Raw genomic sequence first — 14,969 nt, 5'->3', positions numbered from 1 at the left:
CTGGTTGTGCTTCTTCCAAGACATACTTGTTTTTCTTCTGACAGTTCATGCTGTATTCAATATTCTTCACCAACACCATAATTCAAAGGCATCAATTCTTCTTTGGTCTTCCTTATTCATTGTCCAGCTTTCACATGCATATGAGGCATCCTAGGCAAGGGCAAAGCATGAGCACAGGGAGAACTTGATGTGCTAAAGAGCGAAAGAGCAACAAAAACAAAACCAATGAGTCTGTGGTAGGGGCATAAAATGAAGCCAAAAAATGTGACCAGATCATGCCAGCCCTTGTGGTCATATTAAGAATGTGAAACTTTAATACAAGACCAAAGGGAATCCATTGCCAGTTTTTCAAAAGGGTAATAACATTTGAAGTTTTGTTCTTTTAAAATATCATTCTGTTTTCTGAGTGGGGAGTGAATTCAATGATGATAACATCAGACATGGGAGTATCAATTGGGAGGAGGCTGCAATAATCCAAGGGAGGAGAGATAGTGCCCTGGACTAGAGAGGCAGCAGTGAAGATGGAGAGAGATGAACAACTTTAAGAGTGACTCAGAGGTAGAACTGATAGAACATGGTGGTCCAATCTAGGGAGTGAAATGGAGGGAGGTATCAAAAGTGACTTTAAGCTCCCTGCATCATCTCCTTGAGATCCTCAGATTCCAAGACTCAGAGATGTCCAAGATCCAATACCCATTCCCACAGGAGGGTTTCCCATCCCCAGAACCTTAAGAAAATGAAGTAACTCTACTTTGGGTGACAGGATTCTCGTTTACCCTGGGTGATACTAGGCACTTTATGTGGTTGTTACAAGGTAATCAAACACATCACCCATTAACTTTAATCTCTTGTCTTCTTGACAGTTTATTCTGGCAGGATACCTTACAGGAATCAAGAAGACAGAAAAATGGCTGGTAAGTCCCATGTGTGATGTCTCCATAATTTAAAATCTTCTACTTGCTTTATATCATCTCTGTGTACAAAGCCTTTAGTAATAAAAGGTCTCCCAGGAAAATCTTTATTCATCAAATTTGCAGTTCAAACCATTCCTATTTGTCAAGGTCACCACTTCCTTAGCCCCACTATGTGTCACTGGTTCCCATTTCCCTGGTCAAGTAGACTGAAATACTTGCTTATTAGAAACACTCTACATCCTTCTAACCCAATTGGGGGTGATTTTTTCCCTCTAGGAAATTTTTGACAATGTCTGAAGACATTTTTAGTTGTCAGAACCAGAGATGTTTCTAAACATCTCACAATGCACAGGACAACCCCCACAACAAATAAGTATCTGGCTCAAAATGTCTATAGTTCCAAGGTTGAGAAGCCCTGCTCTAATGAAAACCTATCCCAGGACTCCAGTGACCCCCCAACCACACCAGCAGAGGCTTCCTTTGGGGCCTGCCTGAGGTATAAAGGAAAGATGAATCTAGAGTTGAATCAAGGTTATCACTCATTGCTATGTGAAGTTGAAGGGAAAAGTACCTCCTTCTAATGGTTATTTTGAGGATTTCATGAGAACATATGTAAAAGGCACGATGACACTTAAATGTTAGTACTCCCTTCTAACCACTCTGATTTTTTAAGTCCCTGGAAATGTGTGCCTTTTCTCAAAGCTATTTTAACTCTGTCCTCCTGACCCCTTCCAATGAATGTCCTCAGGGGACAGCTACATGCCATAGGGAAGCTCTCAGGGGAAGAATGCACCCATCTCTCTCTCTACCTGCGCAGGTAAAGGCAGACAGTGCAGATGAAGCCCCAATGGCTGTTTTCTATGTATTGACTTCCTCTCAGAGATGAGAATCATTCTAAGGTCAAGATGGACTTCTCCCTGGCCCCATGAGAGCTGTGTAGCTGGAGGCAGGCAGGATGCAGAGTGGTAGGAATGCTTAATGGAGCATCAGAAATCCTGGCTTTCAGATGCAGTTCTTCCACTAACTGCAGGATTGCTCACAACCATTTAATCCCAAAACCTCTTTCATCTATACAGCAGGAATAAAAAGTGCCCTGCCTACATCACAAAACTGTAGTGAGGATCAGCTGAGACTTAGGCTGAGTATGTTCTTTGTAAATTGTAAAGCACGATCGACGTGAGAGATTGCTTACCTAGTGTCTTAGTCAGGGTTCTCTAGAGAAACAGAACCAATGAGACGTGTATACATATATATATGTATAAAGAAAGAGAGAGAGATTTACTTCAAGGGATTGGCTCATGCAATTGTGGGGCTAGAAAATCCAAAATCTGTAGGTCAGGCCATAGGCTGGAGATTTCTGCAGGCTTGTGTCCCAAGATTCGTAGGTCAGGTGATGCGAAGAGTTCAGAGCTGAGAGAGAGAGGGGATTTTGCCAAAATACCAATTTATAGTCTGAAGGTAGACCACACCTTAAGGAATTCCCCTTTCAACTGATTGATTTATCACATTACACTAGATCACATTATGGAAGATGATTACATTACACTGCATTTGATTACATTAGGGAACAGCAAGTAGTCTAGTGTTTGGCAAAACCACTGGCAGCCATAGCCTAGCCAAGCTGACACATAAAATTAACCATTACACATGAACACTTTAGCTAACAAAATACTCCTATAGAGCCAAAACAGGGCCTTGAGAGAGCAAAGGACTATCAAGAGAGATGGCATATCTGTATACCGCTGTACATTTTCTGCTAAAATGCCTGCTTGCAGTAAAGACCTATGCTTGGGTAAGCATTAAGTGAGAGGTTGACTTCCAAGGCCTGCCACACTAAGTCCCAAACTGCCTCCGGACAGGACAGGATGTGTAAACGCATCATTGCTTTTCCCACCACAACAGACATTATGCAATCAATAAATGTAGAGTAAATAACCACTGAATTCAGATGAGACGTTTTCTTTTTTTTTTTCCTTTAAAAGAGCAATAGCTGTTTGGGGAGTGGGTATGAAGAGATGAATAAAATGCCCCCTCCCTTTGAAGGAATTGAGACATACAAAAATAAAAATAAAACAATAAGAGTGAGTAAAGAAAATGGAAGGGGGCAATCTGAATTTTTTATACCTTCCACATTAGAACACTTAGATCAAGAAAGGAAACTTTTAAAACCCAGTTCAAATGTGTTACCATCTGCAAATATGTTAGTGATTTATTTGATTATTATTTTGAGTCCTTCTGGGGAAGGTAAGATACACGGAGGCAGGACATCATCCATCTTGATCATCTTTGTGTCCCCGGGGCCTAGCGCAGTGCCTGACACATAGTGTGCACTAAATGTTTATGAAATGAATAAATAGATGCTATCCTAAAGTTAAAAAAAAAAGGTTAAGAACTCGACTGCTAACCAAAATGTCGGCAGTTCGAATCCACCAGCTGCTCCTTGAAAACGCTATGGGGCAGTTCTATTCTGTCCTACAGGGTCACCGTGAGTCAGAATCGACTCAATGGCAACAGGTTTGTTCGTTTGGTACCCTAAAGTTAGGTGTCATCACTCTCATTTATTTTTGTTTGTTTGTTTGTTTTTTGTTTTTTTTTTTTGTGTGTGTGTGTGTGTGCTTTAGGTGAAAGTTTACAGCTCAAGTTAATTTCTCATACAAAAATTTATACACATATTGTTTTGTGACATTAGTTGCAATCCCCACAATGTGACAGCACACTTCCCCTTTCCACCCTGGGTTCCAGTTCCTGTCCCTTCCTGCCTTCTCATCCTGCCTCCGGACAGAAGCTGCCCTCTCATTTTTAAAAGGTAGAAATTGAGATTCCAAGAGTTTAGGTAACTTGCACAAGGTCCTAGTAAAGCCAGGACTTAAAAATCAGGTCTAATTTCAAAGCCAGAATGTTTTCTGCCTCACAGTTCTGCTTCTTGTTGATGTTGTTGTTAGGTGCCATGAAGTCAGCTCCCATTCACAGCGATATTATATATAATACAAGGAAATGTTGCCCAGTCCTGCACCATCCTCACAACCATTGCTCTTTGGGTGCATTGTTGCAGCCACTGTTTCAATCCATCTCATTCTGCTTACAGTTTATGAACAATAACACATCAGGATACGATGAAAATTTCCTTTAGCATTAACTGTAGAGAACTCCTCTCTCTACCCACTCCCTTTCTCGGCACTCTGGTCCATTCTAAAACTTGGTTTGTCTTTTGACTTTGATGAATCATGGCATAACCAACCAAGCCTTCCAAGCATATTGACCTGACAGAGCAATTCATCCCTAAGAGGTATCTGGAAACATAAAAAAACAAAAACAAAAAAAAACCTGTTGCTATTGAGTCGATTCCAACTCATAGTGACTCTACAGGACAGAGCAGAACTGACCCAGAGGGTTTCCAAGGAGCAGCTGGTAGATTCAAACTGCTGATCTTTAGGTTAGCAGCCAAGCTCTTAACCACTACGCCACCAAGCCTCTGACTTGAAGGCACTAGGAATTTCTTTCAAGGTGTTTGATATTTATTTGTTTGTTTATAACTATTTTCCAGGGGCAAAGTGCCATTGTCATGAATGTTATCAGTTCCTTCATCGCGATAGCTGGGATTATTCTCACAATTATCAGCTATAAAGATCAACACGAGTTCTGCCAGACGCCTTCCCTTGAAGGAATATGTGTTATAGGTAGAACACTCTTGATTGTAAGTGGTCTTATTTTGTATGATGAATCTGTATGATCTTACCTGAACTGTGTTCATAATACAATGACTCCTAAATTTTCATTCCAACAGTTAAGATAAGACTGTGTCAGCATTTGAACTGACATTTGAGAAGCATGCTGTGAGATGATGATTAAGATGACTCAGGAGTCATATTGTCTGGATTTGAATCCTGATTCTGTCGTTTATAAGCTTGCAACCTTAGGCGAATATTTTCTGAGTCTCAGTTTTCCTTTTCTGGAAAATAGAGATAATAAGAATACCTACCTCATTGGGCTGTTGTGAGGATTGAATAAGAACAGTACCTGGCACACTGTAACCAGTCAATAGGTTTTAGCTATTACTCTTATTATTGACGTCAGTTGGATTAAGTACTACCTTTTCAGCATTAATGAGGAACAGAATAATCTAAAAACGTGCTCAATTAACACTAAAATAAATAGAAAGTACAGTGTGGGGTGTTTAAGCCACTTAATAAAGCAAAATACTTTAATAATTTTAGGACATGCCAGTTTATATAAATTCAGCAGTTTTATTCATGAAAGCAGATAAGCTCTATTCTTTATCAGGAAATAGAATTGTAGCTGCAACTTTAAGTAGTTGTCTCACGATTAATCAATGCCAATGTTTTTTAGAATGTCAATGATTCCAATCATCCTTTCCCTCTAGCTCCCCAGGTAAGTGCTGCCTGGGCTTTTATTCCATTTCCATCAACTGTACCTTGAAATCTTGAGTCCTAGGATTTTAATGAGATTTGAGGCTATTTGGATGAAAATGCTGTGGAATCTTGGGAAATTGTCTCCTTCAACAAGAAGGAAAGGGAAAACAGTTATCAGTTATTGCATATGTGATCTTGCTTAATTCACACAATCACTCATTGAAGTTGGCCTTAAACCCTCTCATGTTCTGAGATAACTTCCAGAATTGCAGACTCATAAAGGGTTACTAAGAAAAACCAGAAACCAATATTAGGGACAAAATTCTGCCCTAATTGAACATCACACAAGAGCACCATGCAGCATTATAATTTTTACTCAGGAAGAAACTGGTATACTGAAAGGGTTAAATCTGCAGACATATGAAACTCTGCTTGACTGCTTCATGCCATGAATGAGGGTTGTAGGATTAGTTACCTGCATACAGAATCAGAAAATCTGCTTCTAGACTTTACTTGTATAACTCCATGATTCCCTGCCATAACCCCAAAGTCATAAATAAGATAATAAAGCCAGAACAGTGGGCTTTAGACATCTCTTGGACTCACCTTTGTCCCAAAGAACCAATCCGTTGTCTATAGTGCAGCCAGAATATATTGCATTTAAAAATGCAAATCTGAGCACATTACTCAATGGCTTCTGCTAAACATAGGCATAAGATCCAGATATTAAAAGGCTTACAAGATCCTATAGCACGTATCTTTCCACCATTATCACAGGCCCTTATCTTTCTAACTCCCCACTCCAGCCACTTCCTGGAATTCCTACATGTGTCCAGTACCCACTTCCCCAGATTCTAAGGCCAGCTTCTTCCTGCTTGGAATGCTCCCCAGCCCAGTGCCCACTCTTTCTTACCTACCTAATTATCTCCTCCTGATGTTTTAATCTCAGGTCAAACTCCACAGCTCCTAATACTTCTTCATAGCACTTACCACAATTTAATTAAGTAAATATTATCTAATTATTTGTTACTGTCCGTCTCCCTACTATGAATGTGAGCTCCGCAAAGACCAGGACCAGCTGTGTCATGTTCAATGGTTGAAGCCAGTAAATTGCATAGAGTAGGCACTTCATACATTTCAGTTTAACCAGTGAATGGAGAATATCCAAGTTTTTGCATGCGTTGCAAGGGGAAAGCCACCAGATAGCTGAAACCTCGTTAACATCTATGAGGGAAGGGGAACTAATGTTTACTCAGCACCTCTTATTGCCAGACATGGTGCTATGCTTTAAAGACATATAATCCACACAGCAAATGTATTATGTTGCATATTATTAGTCCTTTCTTTACAACTGGAGAAACCGTGATTCAAAGAGAGTCAGTCACTTATCTAAGGTCACACTTAACTAGTAAGTTGTACCCAGTTTCTTTTCTGCTACAGAGTCTAAACTTTTTGAACACCCTGCTATACTCGGTCGTTTCTCAGTCTAAACATTGCCATAAAGCAGAGTGTGAAAAATGGCAATCTGTAGGCTAAGTCTAGTCTGCAGATATGTTCTATTGGGTTCACACAGGTGAATAAATAATTGGAAATTTACACATTAAAAAATATGTATATCCAGCTTCCTTACGGAAAAAAAAAAGACCAGACATCCTGTGGTCTGTATCCCCACAAGGCAGCAACTGGCTTGAACTGAGTAATGGATATCTCCTACAAATGCCTTTCTTCTCTACTCTCCTCCCCCGCCCCGCATCCAAACTGTTTCACTCATTTAGGATGACCGCCTGGCCCTTATATGCATTGGAGTTTGTTATCCCTGCTTTGTTATAAAGACAGAGGATGGAAAGTATGCAACCTCTGATGGTTACAGAAGCATCTGAAGTATGGGTCTCCCCATACTTAGTCACGGAGTATAAGGGGTCCTTGGGATATACCTTTAAAACGATACACCTTTCATGCCAAATACTATTTCTTTCTCTTTATTATTCACAGGGAATTTTGTCAGTCTTACTGATCACCAGCATAGTAGAATTCAGCATCTCTGTGACCATCGCAACCTTTAGATACAAGTCTTGGACAAAGTCAAATGAGGTGCGTTCAATGTTGATATGAGAGTAGATTCCTGTCGGGACACTCCAAGGTGACCTCTGACCTATTAATGGGCAGGGAAGCATGCTCCAATGCTGAACTGAAACGTCTAAATTTAGGAAGGTGAGGGAGGGGCAAGCTTAAGATTGAACGCTCACCCTGCTTTGGGGGACCATTATGCTTCCCTTTCTTGCCCTATATGCCATCCACAGTCATCTCTGTTCAGATCTAGCTCATTATCTACTGGCCAAAATATATGACAGACCAGACTTAATGGGAACCCAAGTTACTGTGACATGGGAAACTGATCTGCGTCATCAGAGTGTGTGGGATCATTCCCTCACCAGAGAAAAAGGAAGAAGGAGAAATATTAACAGTAATACTAATACAGTTTACAATAATGAATAGTTATAGCTAACATTTATTGAATGTTTAGTATGTCAGTCACTGTTCTAAGCTCTTAGTTTGAGCTCACTTAATCTTAACAAAACTATTATAGCACCTTTATTCTACATATGATGGGACGAAGGCACAGAGTCGCTGTGAGTGGAACCAACCTAACAACAAGGCACAGAGGTTAAATGACCTCTCTAATATCACACGACAGCAGCTTCAGGCCCTGTTTCAGGCTTTTCTTTTCTTTTTTCTTTTTTATAGAAGTATAAATTTGTTTTCTGTCGGCGAGTCGATTCTGACTCATAGCAATCCTGTAGGACAAAGTAGAACTTCCCCGTAGGGTTTCCTAGACTGTAATCTTTACAGGAGCAGATCACCAGGTCTCTTCTCCTGCAGAAAGCGGCTGGTGGGTTCAAACCGCCAACCTTTCAGTTACCAGCCAAGTGTTTAACCATTGTGCCATGAGGGCTCCTTAGCATAAATTCTCAAGCAACTTTATGGAAGTATAACTAATAAACAATAAAACGCACTCATTTAAGTGTACAGTTTAATATGTTTTGACTAATTGTATACACCTGTTTAGCTACATCACAACCAAGATATAGCACATTCCCATGACCTCAGAAAGTTCCCTTAAGCCCCTCTGCAGTCAATATCATGTGTCACCATGGATTAGTTTTGACTTTCTAGAATTTCATATACATGGAATCCTAAGTAAGTCTTCTTCTGTGTCTGGCTTCTTTCCCTCAGCATCAGTAGTTCATGCCTTTTAATTGTTGAATAGTATCTGTTTTATGGGTACACCACAATTTGTTTATTCATTCGCCTCTTAATGGGCATTTGGATTGTTCTCGGTTCTGACTACTACCAATGAAGTTGCTATGAGCATTTAAACACAAGTCTTTTTGTGAATATATGTTTTCATTTCTCTGGAAGTGTAGTGTTCAGGATTCAATTGCTAGGTCATAAGGTAAGTATGTTTAAACTCTGTAAGAAAATGCCAAACAGTTCTCCAAAGTGGCTGTACCATTTTGCATTCTCATCAGCAATATAGGAGAGTTCCTCTTGCTCCATATTGTCATCAGTACTAGGAATTGTCAGTCACATTAACAATTTATCTATTATAGTGAGGGTGTAGTGGTATCTCTTACAGTTTTACTTTGCATTTTCCTCATCACTAATGATGATTAGAATCTTTCTATGTGTTTATTATCCATTTGTACATCTTTTTTTGAGATGTGTTCTGTTCAAATCTTTAGCCAGGTTTTTTTGTTTGTTTGTTTGTTTTTATTGTACTTTAGATGAAGGTTTACAGAACAAATAGTTTCTCATTAAACAGTTAGTACACATATTGTTTTATGACAATGGTTAACAACCCTAAGACATATCAACACTTTCTCTTCTCAACCTTGGGTTCCCTACTACCAGCTTTCCTGTCCCCTCCTGCCTTCTAGTCCTTGTCCCTGGACTGTCGTGCCCCACTAGTCTCATTTTGTTTTATAGGGCTGTCTCATCTTTCGCTGAATGGTGAACCTCAGGAGTAATTTCATTACTGAGCTAAAAGGGTGTCCAGGGGCCATACTCTCAGGGTTTCTTCAGTCTGTGTCAGGCCAGTAAGTCTGGTCTTTTTCTATGAGTTAGAATTTTGTTCTACATTTTTCTCCAGCTCTGTCCGGGACCTTTCGTGATCCCTGTCAGAGCAGTCAGTGGTGGTAGCCAGGCACCATCAAGTTGTACTAGACTCAGTCTGGTGGAGGCCATGGTAGTTGTGGTCCATCAGTCCTTTGGACTAATCTTTCCCTTCTGTCTTGTTCTCTTTATTCTCCCTTGCTCCTGAAGTGGTGAGACCAGGGGAGTATCTTAGATGGCTGCCCACAGGTTTAGCCAGTTTTTATTAGATTGTTTATCTTCTCATTACTGAATTATAACAGCATAATAGATTCTTAATATAAGTCCTTTTTCAGATGTAAGTATTGCTAATATTTTTCCAGTTTGTGCTTGCCTTTTCATTTTCTTAATAGTGTCTTTCAAAGAGCAGAGGTTTTTAATTTTGATGAAGTGCAATTTATCATTTTTTTTCCTTTTATGATTAGTACTTTTTGTGTTCTAACAAAGCTTTGACTATCCCCAAATCATAAAAATTTTCTCCTGTATTTTCTTCTAGTAGTTTTATAGTCTTAGTTTTTATGTTTAGGTCTCTGATGTATTTGGAGTTAATTTTTGTGTATAGTGTGAAGTAAGGTTATAAGTTAATGTCCCCCTGCATAGACATATCCAGTTGTTTCAGCACTATTTGTTGAAAATGCAAAATTTTCCCCCACTGTCATGGCACCTTGGTCCCTCCTGATGACATGTCCAAAGTAAGTGAGATGAAGTCTCACCATCCTTGATCCTAAGGAGCAAGTTGATTGTATTTCTTCTAAGGCTGATTTGTTCATTCTTCTGGCAGTTCAAAATACATTTAATATTCTTCACCAACAGCACAATTCAAATGCATCAGTTCTTCTGTCTTCCTTTGTCATTGTCAAGTTTTTGCATGCATATGAGGCAACTGACTTGGGTCAGGCACACTTAAGTCATCAAAATGATATCTTTGCTTTTTAAAACTTTAAGCAAGCTTTTTGCAGAAGATTTGATCAATGCACTACATCACTTGATTTCTTAACTGCTGCTTCCATAGGCATTGATTGTTGACCCAAGAAGAATGAAATCCTTGACAACTTCCATTTTTTCTCCATTTATCATAATGTCGTTTATCAGTCCAGTTGTGAGGATTTTCCAACCAACTAGGTAACCATAACTAAATCTTTAATCACTCAGAGTTCTGATCACTTCATTGAAAGAGCAGGTAGTCTATTCCTACTCTATAAATGACCCCATCAAGGGCACAGGCTGCCAAAAATTAGCAGGTTGGGCTGTAAATAACTCCTTCCCAAAAAGGGGGTGGGGTGGGGTGGGGGATTGGAGGGATTGACTAAAGGTTGTACCTGATGCTGTCATTTAGCTGTTTAAAAAACTCCAACAGATCCCTTTTGTCTATAAGGGAAAACCTGAATTTCCTAGCTTAGGAAACTATCTAACAATGTTTAACTGCTTACCATCTCACATCACACCACGGTGTATCACAAACTTGTAGTTTTTGCACTTACTGCTTCCACTGTTTCCTCTACCTTGATTTTGACTCCTAATTTACTTCAGGTTACATTTTCTGCCTGAAGAACTCTTAGTCATTCATCAAGATATAGGTCAACTGTCACCACTGTGCAGCATTTCCTGGCTGTCTCAGAATTACAGCTTCATCTATGTTCCCATAAAATACTCAGTATCAATTTCTATAATAGCATTTGCTGAATTGTACTGTTATCTATATGTCAGTCCACCCATGATTGTGAGGACTATAAAGGCAACACATACATCTAATTATCTTTGATACACAGCATCTAGCTTAACTAGTAAGTGATGAATAAATATAGATTAAAACTAAATATATGAATATTAAATGGATGATTTAAAATGTATAATATTAAGTATGGAAGAAATATTTCAGATAATCATATTTAAATTCCCTTACTGAATGTTTTAGATAATGAGGGATGATAACATGTTCAAAATAAAACCAATGAGTTGATGGTAAGGGCAGAAGTGATATTTATTTTCTATCTCTTAATTTAGATTCTATTTTCAGTCGACTATCTTAAGGCAGAGATGAAAAATAATTTAGGAGTACAAGAAGAAAAGAACATCACAGATGATTTTGTCATATTAATGTTTCTTCCCCTCCTCCTTGGTTTTATAGACTGTGTTTTTCTTGCCTTCGGATGTTGCTCAAAATAATGAACTGCCTGCCCCAGAAGCAAATACCCAATTACAATTTGAGCTTCAAGAAGAGTCTTCCAGTGATGATGTAACAAACACACACGCTTTTTTCTTTGGAGGCTATGCTTTCTTCAAGTTAAGAGTCTCGGGAAGCCCTTTAGCTTCCCAACCCAGGCCACAGCCAGAGACCAGAAACGGGGAAACTGACTACACACCTACACCTATACCAGATGAACACCAGGAAAATACATCACCACCTTCTGGACTTTTAGAGGAAGATACTGAGCTGAGATCTCTGCCTCCCACATTAGAGAAAAAGCCCTCAGAAAATATTATGTACATTCAACCAGGCTATTCAGTTGAAAATCCGGAAAGTAAAGACCTACAACCTGCTGTGGTACAACCTCTAAAAATGCAAATCCGATTGCTCCAGGCCCAACCTTTGCCACTCCAAGTTTTTCTATCCCAGTCTTTACAGTCCTATTTCCAAAAAATCCGATTCCTAGAATCCCAAGTCCTGAAAATTAAAGCACCCCTTGTCCCTACAACGCAAGTTTTGTTTATTCAGCATATGCCATCCCATTCCCTGCCAACTCAAGTCCAAGAATCCCAGGCCGAGGTAATTGAAGGGCCGCTTATTCCCACAACACAAGTTTTGCTTTTCCAAGACTTACCATCCCATGCCCGGCCATATCGAGTCCCAGAACCCCAAGCCCAGATAATGAAAGGGCCCCTTGTTCCCACAACCCAAGTTTTGTTTTTCCAAGACTTGCCATCGTATACCCTGCATTATCGAGTCCCAGAATCCCAAATGCTAAAAACTGAAGAGCCCCTTGTCCCTACAATGCAAGTTTTGCTTTTCCAAGACTGGTCGTCCCATTCTTTGCCAACTCGAATTCAAGAATCCCAAGCCCAGGTAACTGAAGCACCCCTTGTTCCCACAACACAAGTTTTGCTTTTCCAAGATTTGCCATCCCATGCCCTGCCATATCAAGTACCAAAATCCCAAGCTCTAAAAATTGAAGGACCCCTTGTTCCTACAATGCAAGGTTTGTTTTTCCAAGACACGCTATCCCAAACTCTGCCAGTCCAAGCCTTGCTATATGAAGGCCCAACACTTCATGTCATAGAGTCCCATATTCTGGCATCCCAATACATGCCAATCCAAGACACACTATCTGAAGACTCCACATCCCAACACATGCCATCCCAAGACACAACATCCCAAAACATGCCATCCCAAGACACTCTATCTCAAGATACATCATCTAAAGACACACCATCCCAAGAGCTTTCAGTACAAGCCCCAACATCTCATGTTGTACAGTCCTCAGATCAGCAATTTAAAGATGTATTATATCAAGACATTAGATCAGAAGTCATGTTACTGACCCAAGAATGGAATGAAGAGGGATTCCCTGTCAGGAAATCCTCAAAGTGGCATTCCCTGGAAAGACGAAACAAAGGCTTGGAATCCCCAAAGAGGAGATCACTAGACCTGCAACGCCAACACCAGAAATCCCCAAAGCGTAAATCCCTAGACCAGGAAAGCCAAGGCCAGAAATCCCCAAGGAGGAAATCCATAGACCAGCAAATCAAAAAATGGCTATTCCCAAAGCGGAAATCCCTAGACCCACAAAGCAAAGGCTGGCAATCCCCAACAAAACAGTCTTCAAATGGGCAAGCCATAGATAAGCAAATGACAATGCAGCAACCTCCAGATCAGCAAGCTGAAGACCAGCAGGCCCAAGAGGAGCAATCCCCAAAGCAACAATCCCAACATGGGCAAGGTGAAGCTCAGCAATCCCCAAAGGGACAAGATAAATGTCAGCAGGATGATGGGGAACAATCCCCAAAGGAAAAACTCAAAGATTCGCAAGCCAAGGGACAAAAAGCTCAACAGAAGAAAGCTCCAAAAAATCTATGTGAAGATTGGAAATCACAAAGCCATGAATCTCAAGACTGGCAACCCCCAAAAATGCAATCTCCACACTGGAAAACCCAAGGCTGGCAATCTTTCTGCCAGCAATCCCAAGACTGGATAACTCAAGGCTGGAGGAACAAAGACTGGAAAGCACAAGAATGGCAATCTGAAATGCAGAATTCCTTAAATTGGCAATCTCAGGATCTACTAGAGAAAGAAGCCCTAAGGCAGAGAGCTTTATACCAAAAAACCCAAACCCAGCACACCCTAGCCCGACATAACCTAGATCAGCAATTACAAGAAGGTCTAATTCAAGACAGTCAATGTCAAGATAAGCTCCAACAAGACCTTCAATCCAGAGTTACACGAAAAGAAGATATGCAAGTAGACAGTATGCAAACAAGAGACATCAAACCAGGGTACATAGAATCTAGAGGCCAAAAACCAAGGGACTTGCAATCAGAAAACATGAGGTCAAATTTTCCTTCTTCCTCCTGCCAAAACGCAGAACGAGACACATATTTTGCCTATTTAGCCAATTTAAGTTCAGAACAAGATGTGCAACAAAACACTTCAGTATGTTCAACTTTATACAAAGAAGATCTGGGTTTAACTTCTACGTCATATTGCCTAAAAGATCAGCAATCAGAAGATTCTGACTAACATGCAGAATATACTCTAATACCACATTGCCCCTCAGTAATGGAACCAAATTAGGGAAAAACAATATAGTTTCCTCCAACCTATGTTCTGAACTGTGGTTGCTACCTTATTCACTCACCAGCAAATGAAAGGCATGCAGAACACTCAAAGGATTTGTCCTTAATTAAAATAAAATGACGACAAACCAAATATTAACACTATATCAGAACTTTTTGAGGGTGGCAGAATAAGTCACATTTAAACTCTTTATGTCATCAATGTTAGTGTTTTAGTTTATGAACACCAATTCATTTCACAACTTAATATTTAATGGACCAATTTTTCTATGGTGCTAACATTTTTTACCTCCTCTTTTATATATTATAGGGGTTCATTCAGTAAGCCAACCAGGAAGAAGTCTTGTCTGAAGGCTCTCTAAGGGCTCAAGAATCAAAAGAGTCAGGGAAGAATAAAAATCTCTCCCACTAGTCCCCTGTTTTGTTGTTTTGAGCCTGCCCATTTACTCCTCACCTACCCCCGCCCCCAGCAAATCTATGTGTTGAGGATGTACACCCTAAGTTTGTGTCAGTTATTAATGAGGTGGGTGGAGGGAGACTAAAACATGCCTAGCGGTCCTTGGGGAACCCTGGTGGCATAGTGGTTGAGAGCTACGGCTGCTAACTTAAAGATCAGCAGTTCAAATCCACCTCCTTGGAAATCCTACGGGGCAGTTCTAGTCTGTTATGGGTCGGAATCGACCCAAGGGCAACGGGTTTGGTTTGGATTTTGGTAGAGGTCCTTGGGTGGTGCAAACAGTTA

General features: G+C 40.1%; 1 protein-coding gene across 1 annotated transcript in view; it reads left to right on the top strand.

Moving 5' to 3' along the window:
* Window positions 1–14,171, top strand: part of MS4A14 (membrane spanning 4-domains A14) — an 18,812-nt gene extending 4,641 nt beyond the window's left edge. The window contains exons 3-6 of the mRNA XM_004389322.1: window positions 864–914; window positions 4,459–4,608; window positions 7,277–7,375; window positions 11,565–14,171. Coding sequence (XP_004389379.1) covers window positions 864–914; window positions 4,459–4,608; window positions 7,277–7,375; window positions 11,565–14,171 — 2,907 coding nt within the window. The remainder of the gene's footprint in view (window positions 1–863; window positions 915–4,458; window positions 4,609–7,276; window positions 7,376–11,564) is intronic.
* The last annotated feature ends 798 nt before the right edge of the window (window positions 14,172–14,969 follow it).

The sequence above is a fragment of the Trichechus manatus genome, unplaced genomic scaffold, assembly GCF_000243295.1.
Source record: "Trichechus manatus latirostris isolate Lorelei unplaced genomic scaffold, TriManLat1.0 scaffold00240, whole genome shotgun sequence".
Lineage (NCBI taxonomy): Eukaryota > Metazoa > Chordata > Mammalia > Sirenia > Trichechidae > Trichechus > Trichechus manatus.
The sequence above is the reverse complement of the archived record's forward strand: the minus strand, read 5'-3'. Positions and strand labels throughout refer to the sequence as shown.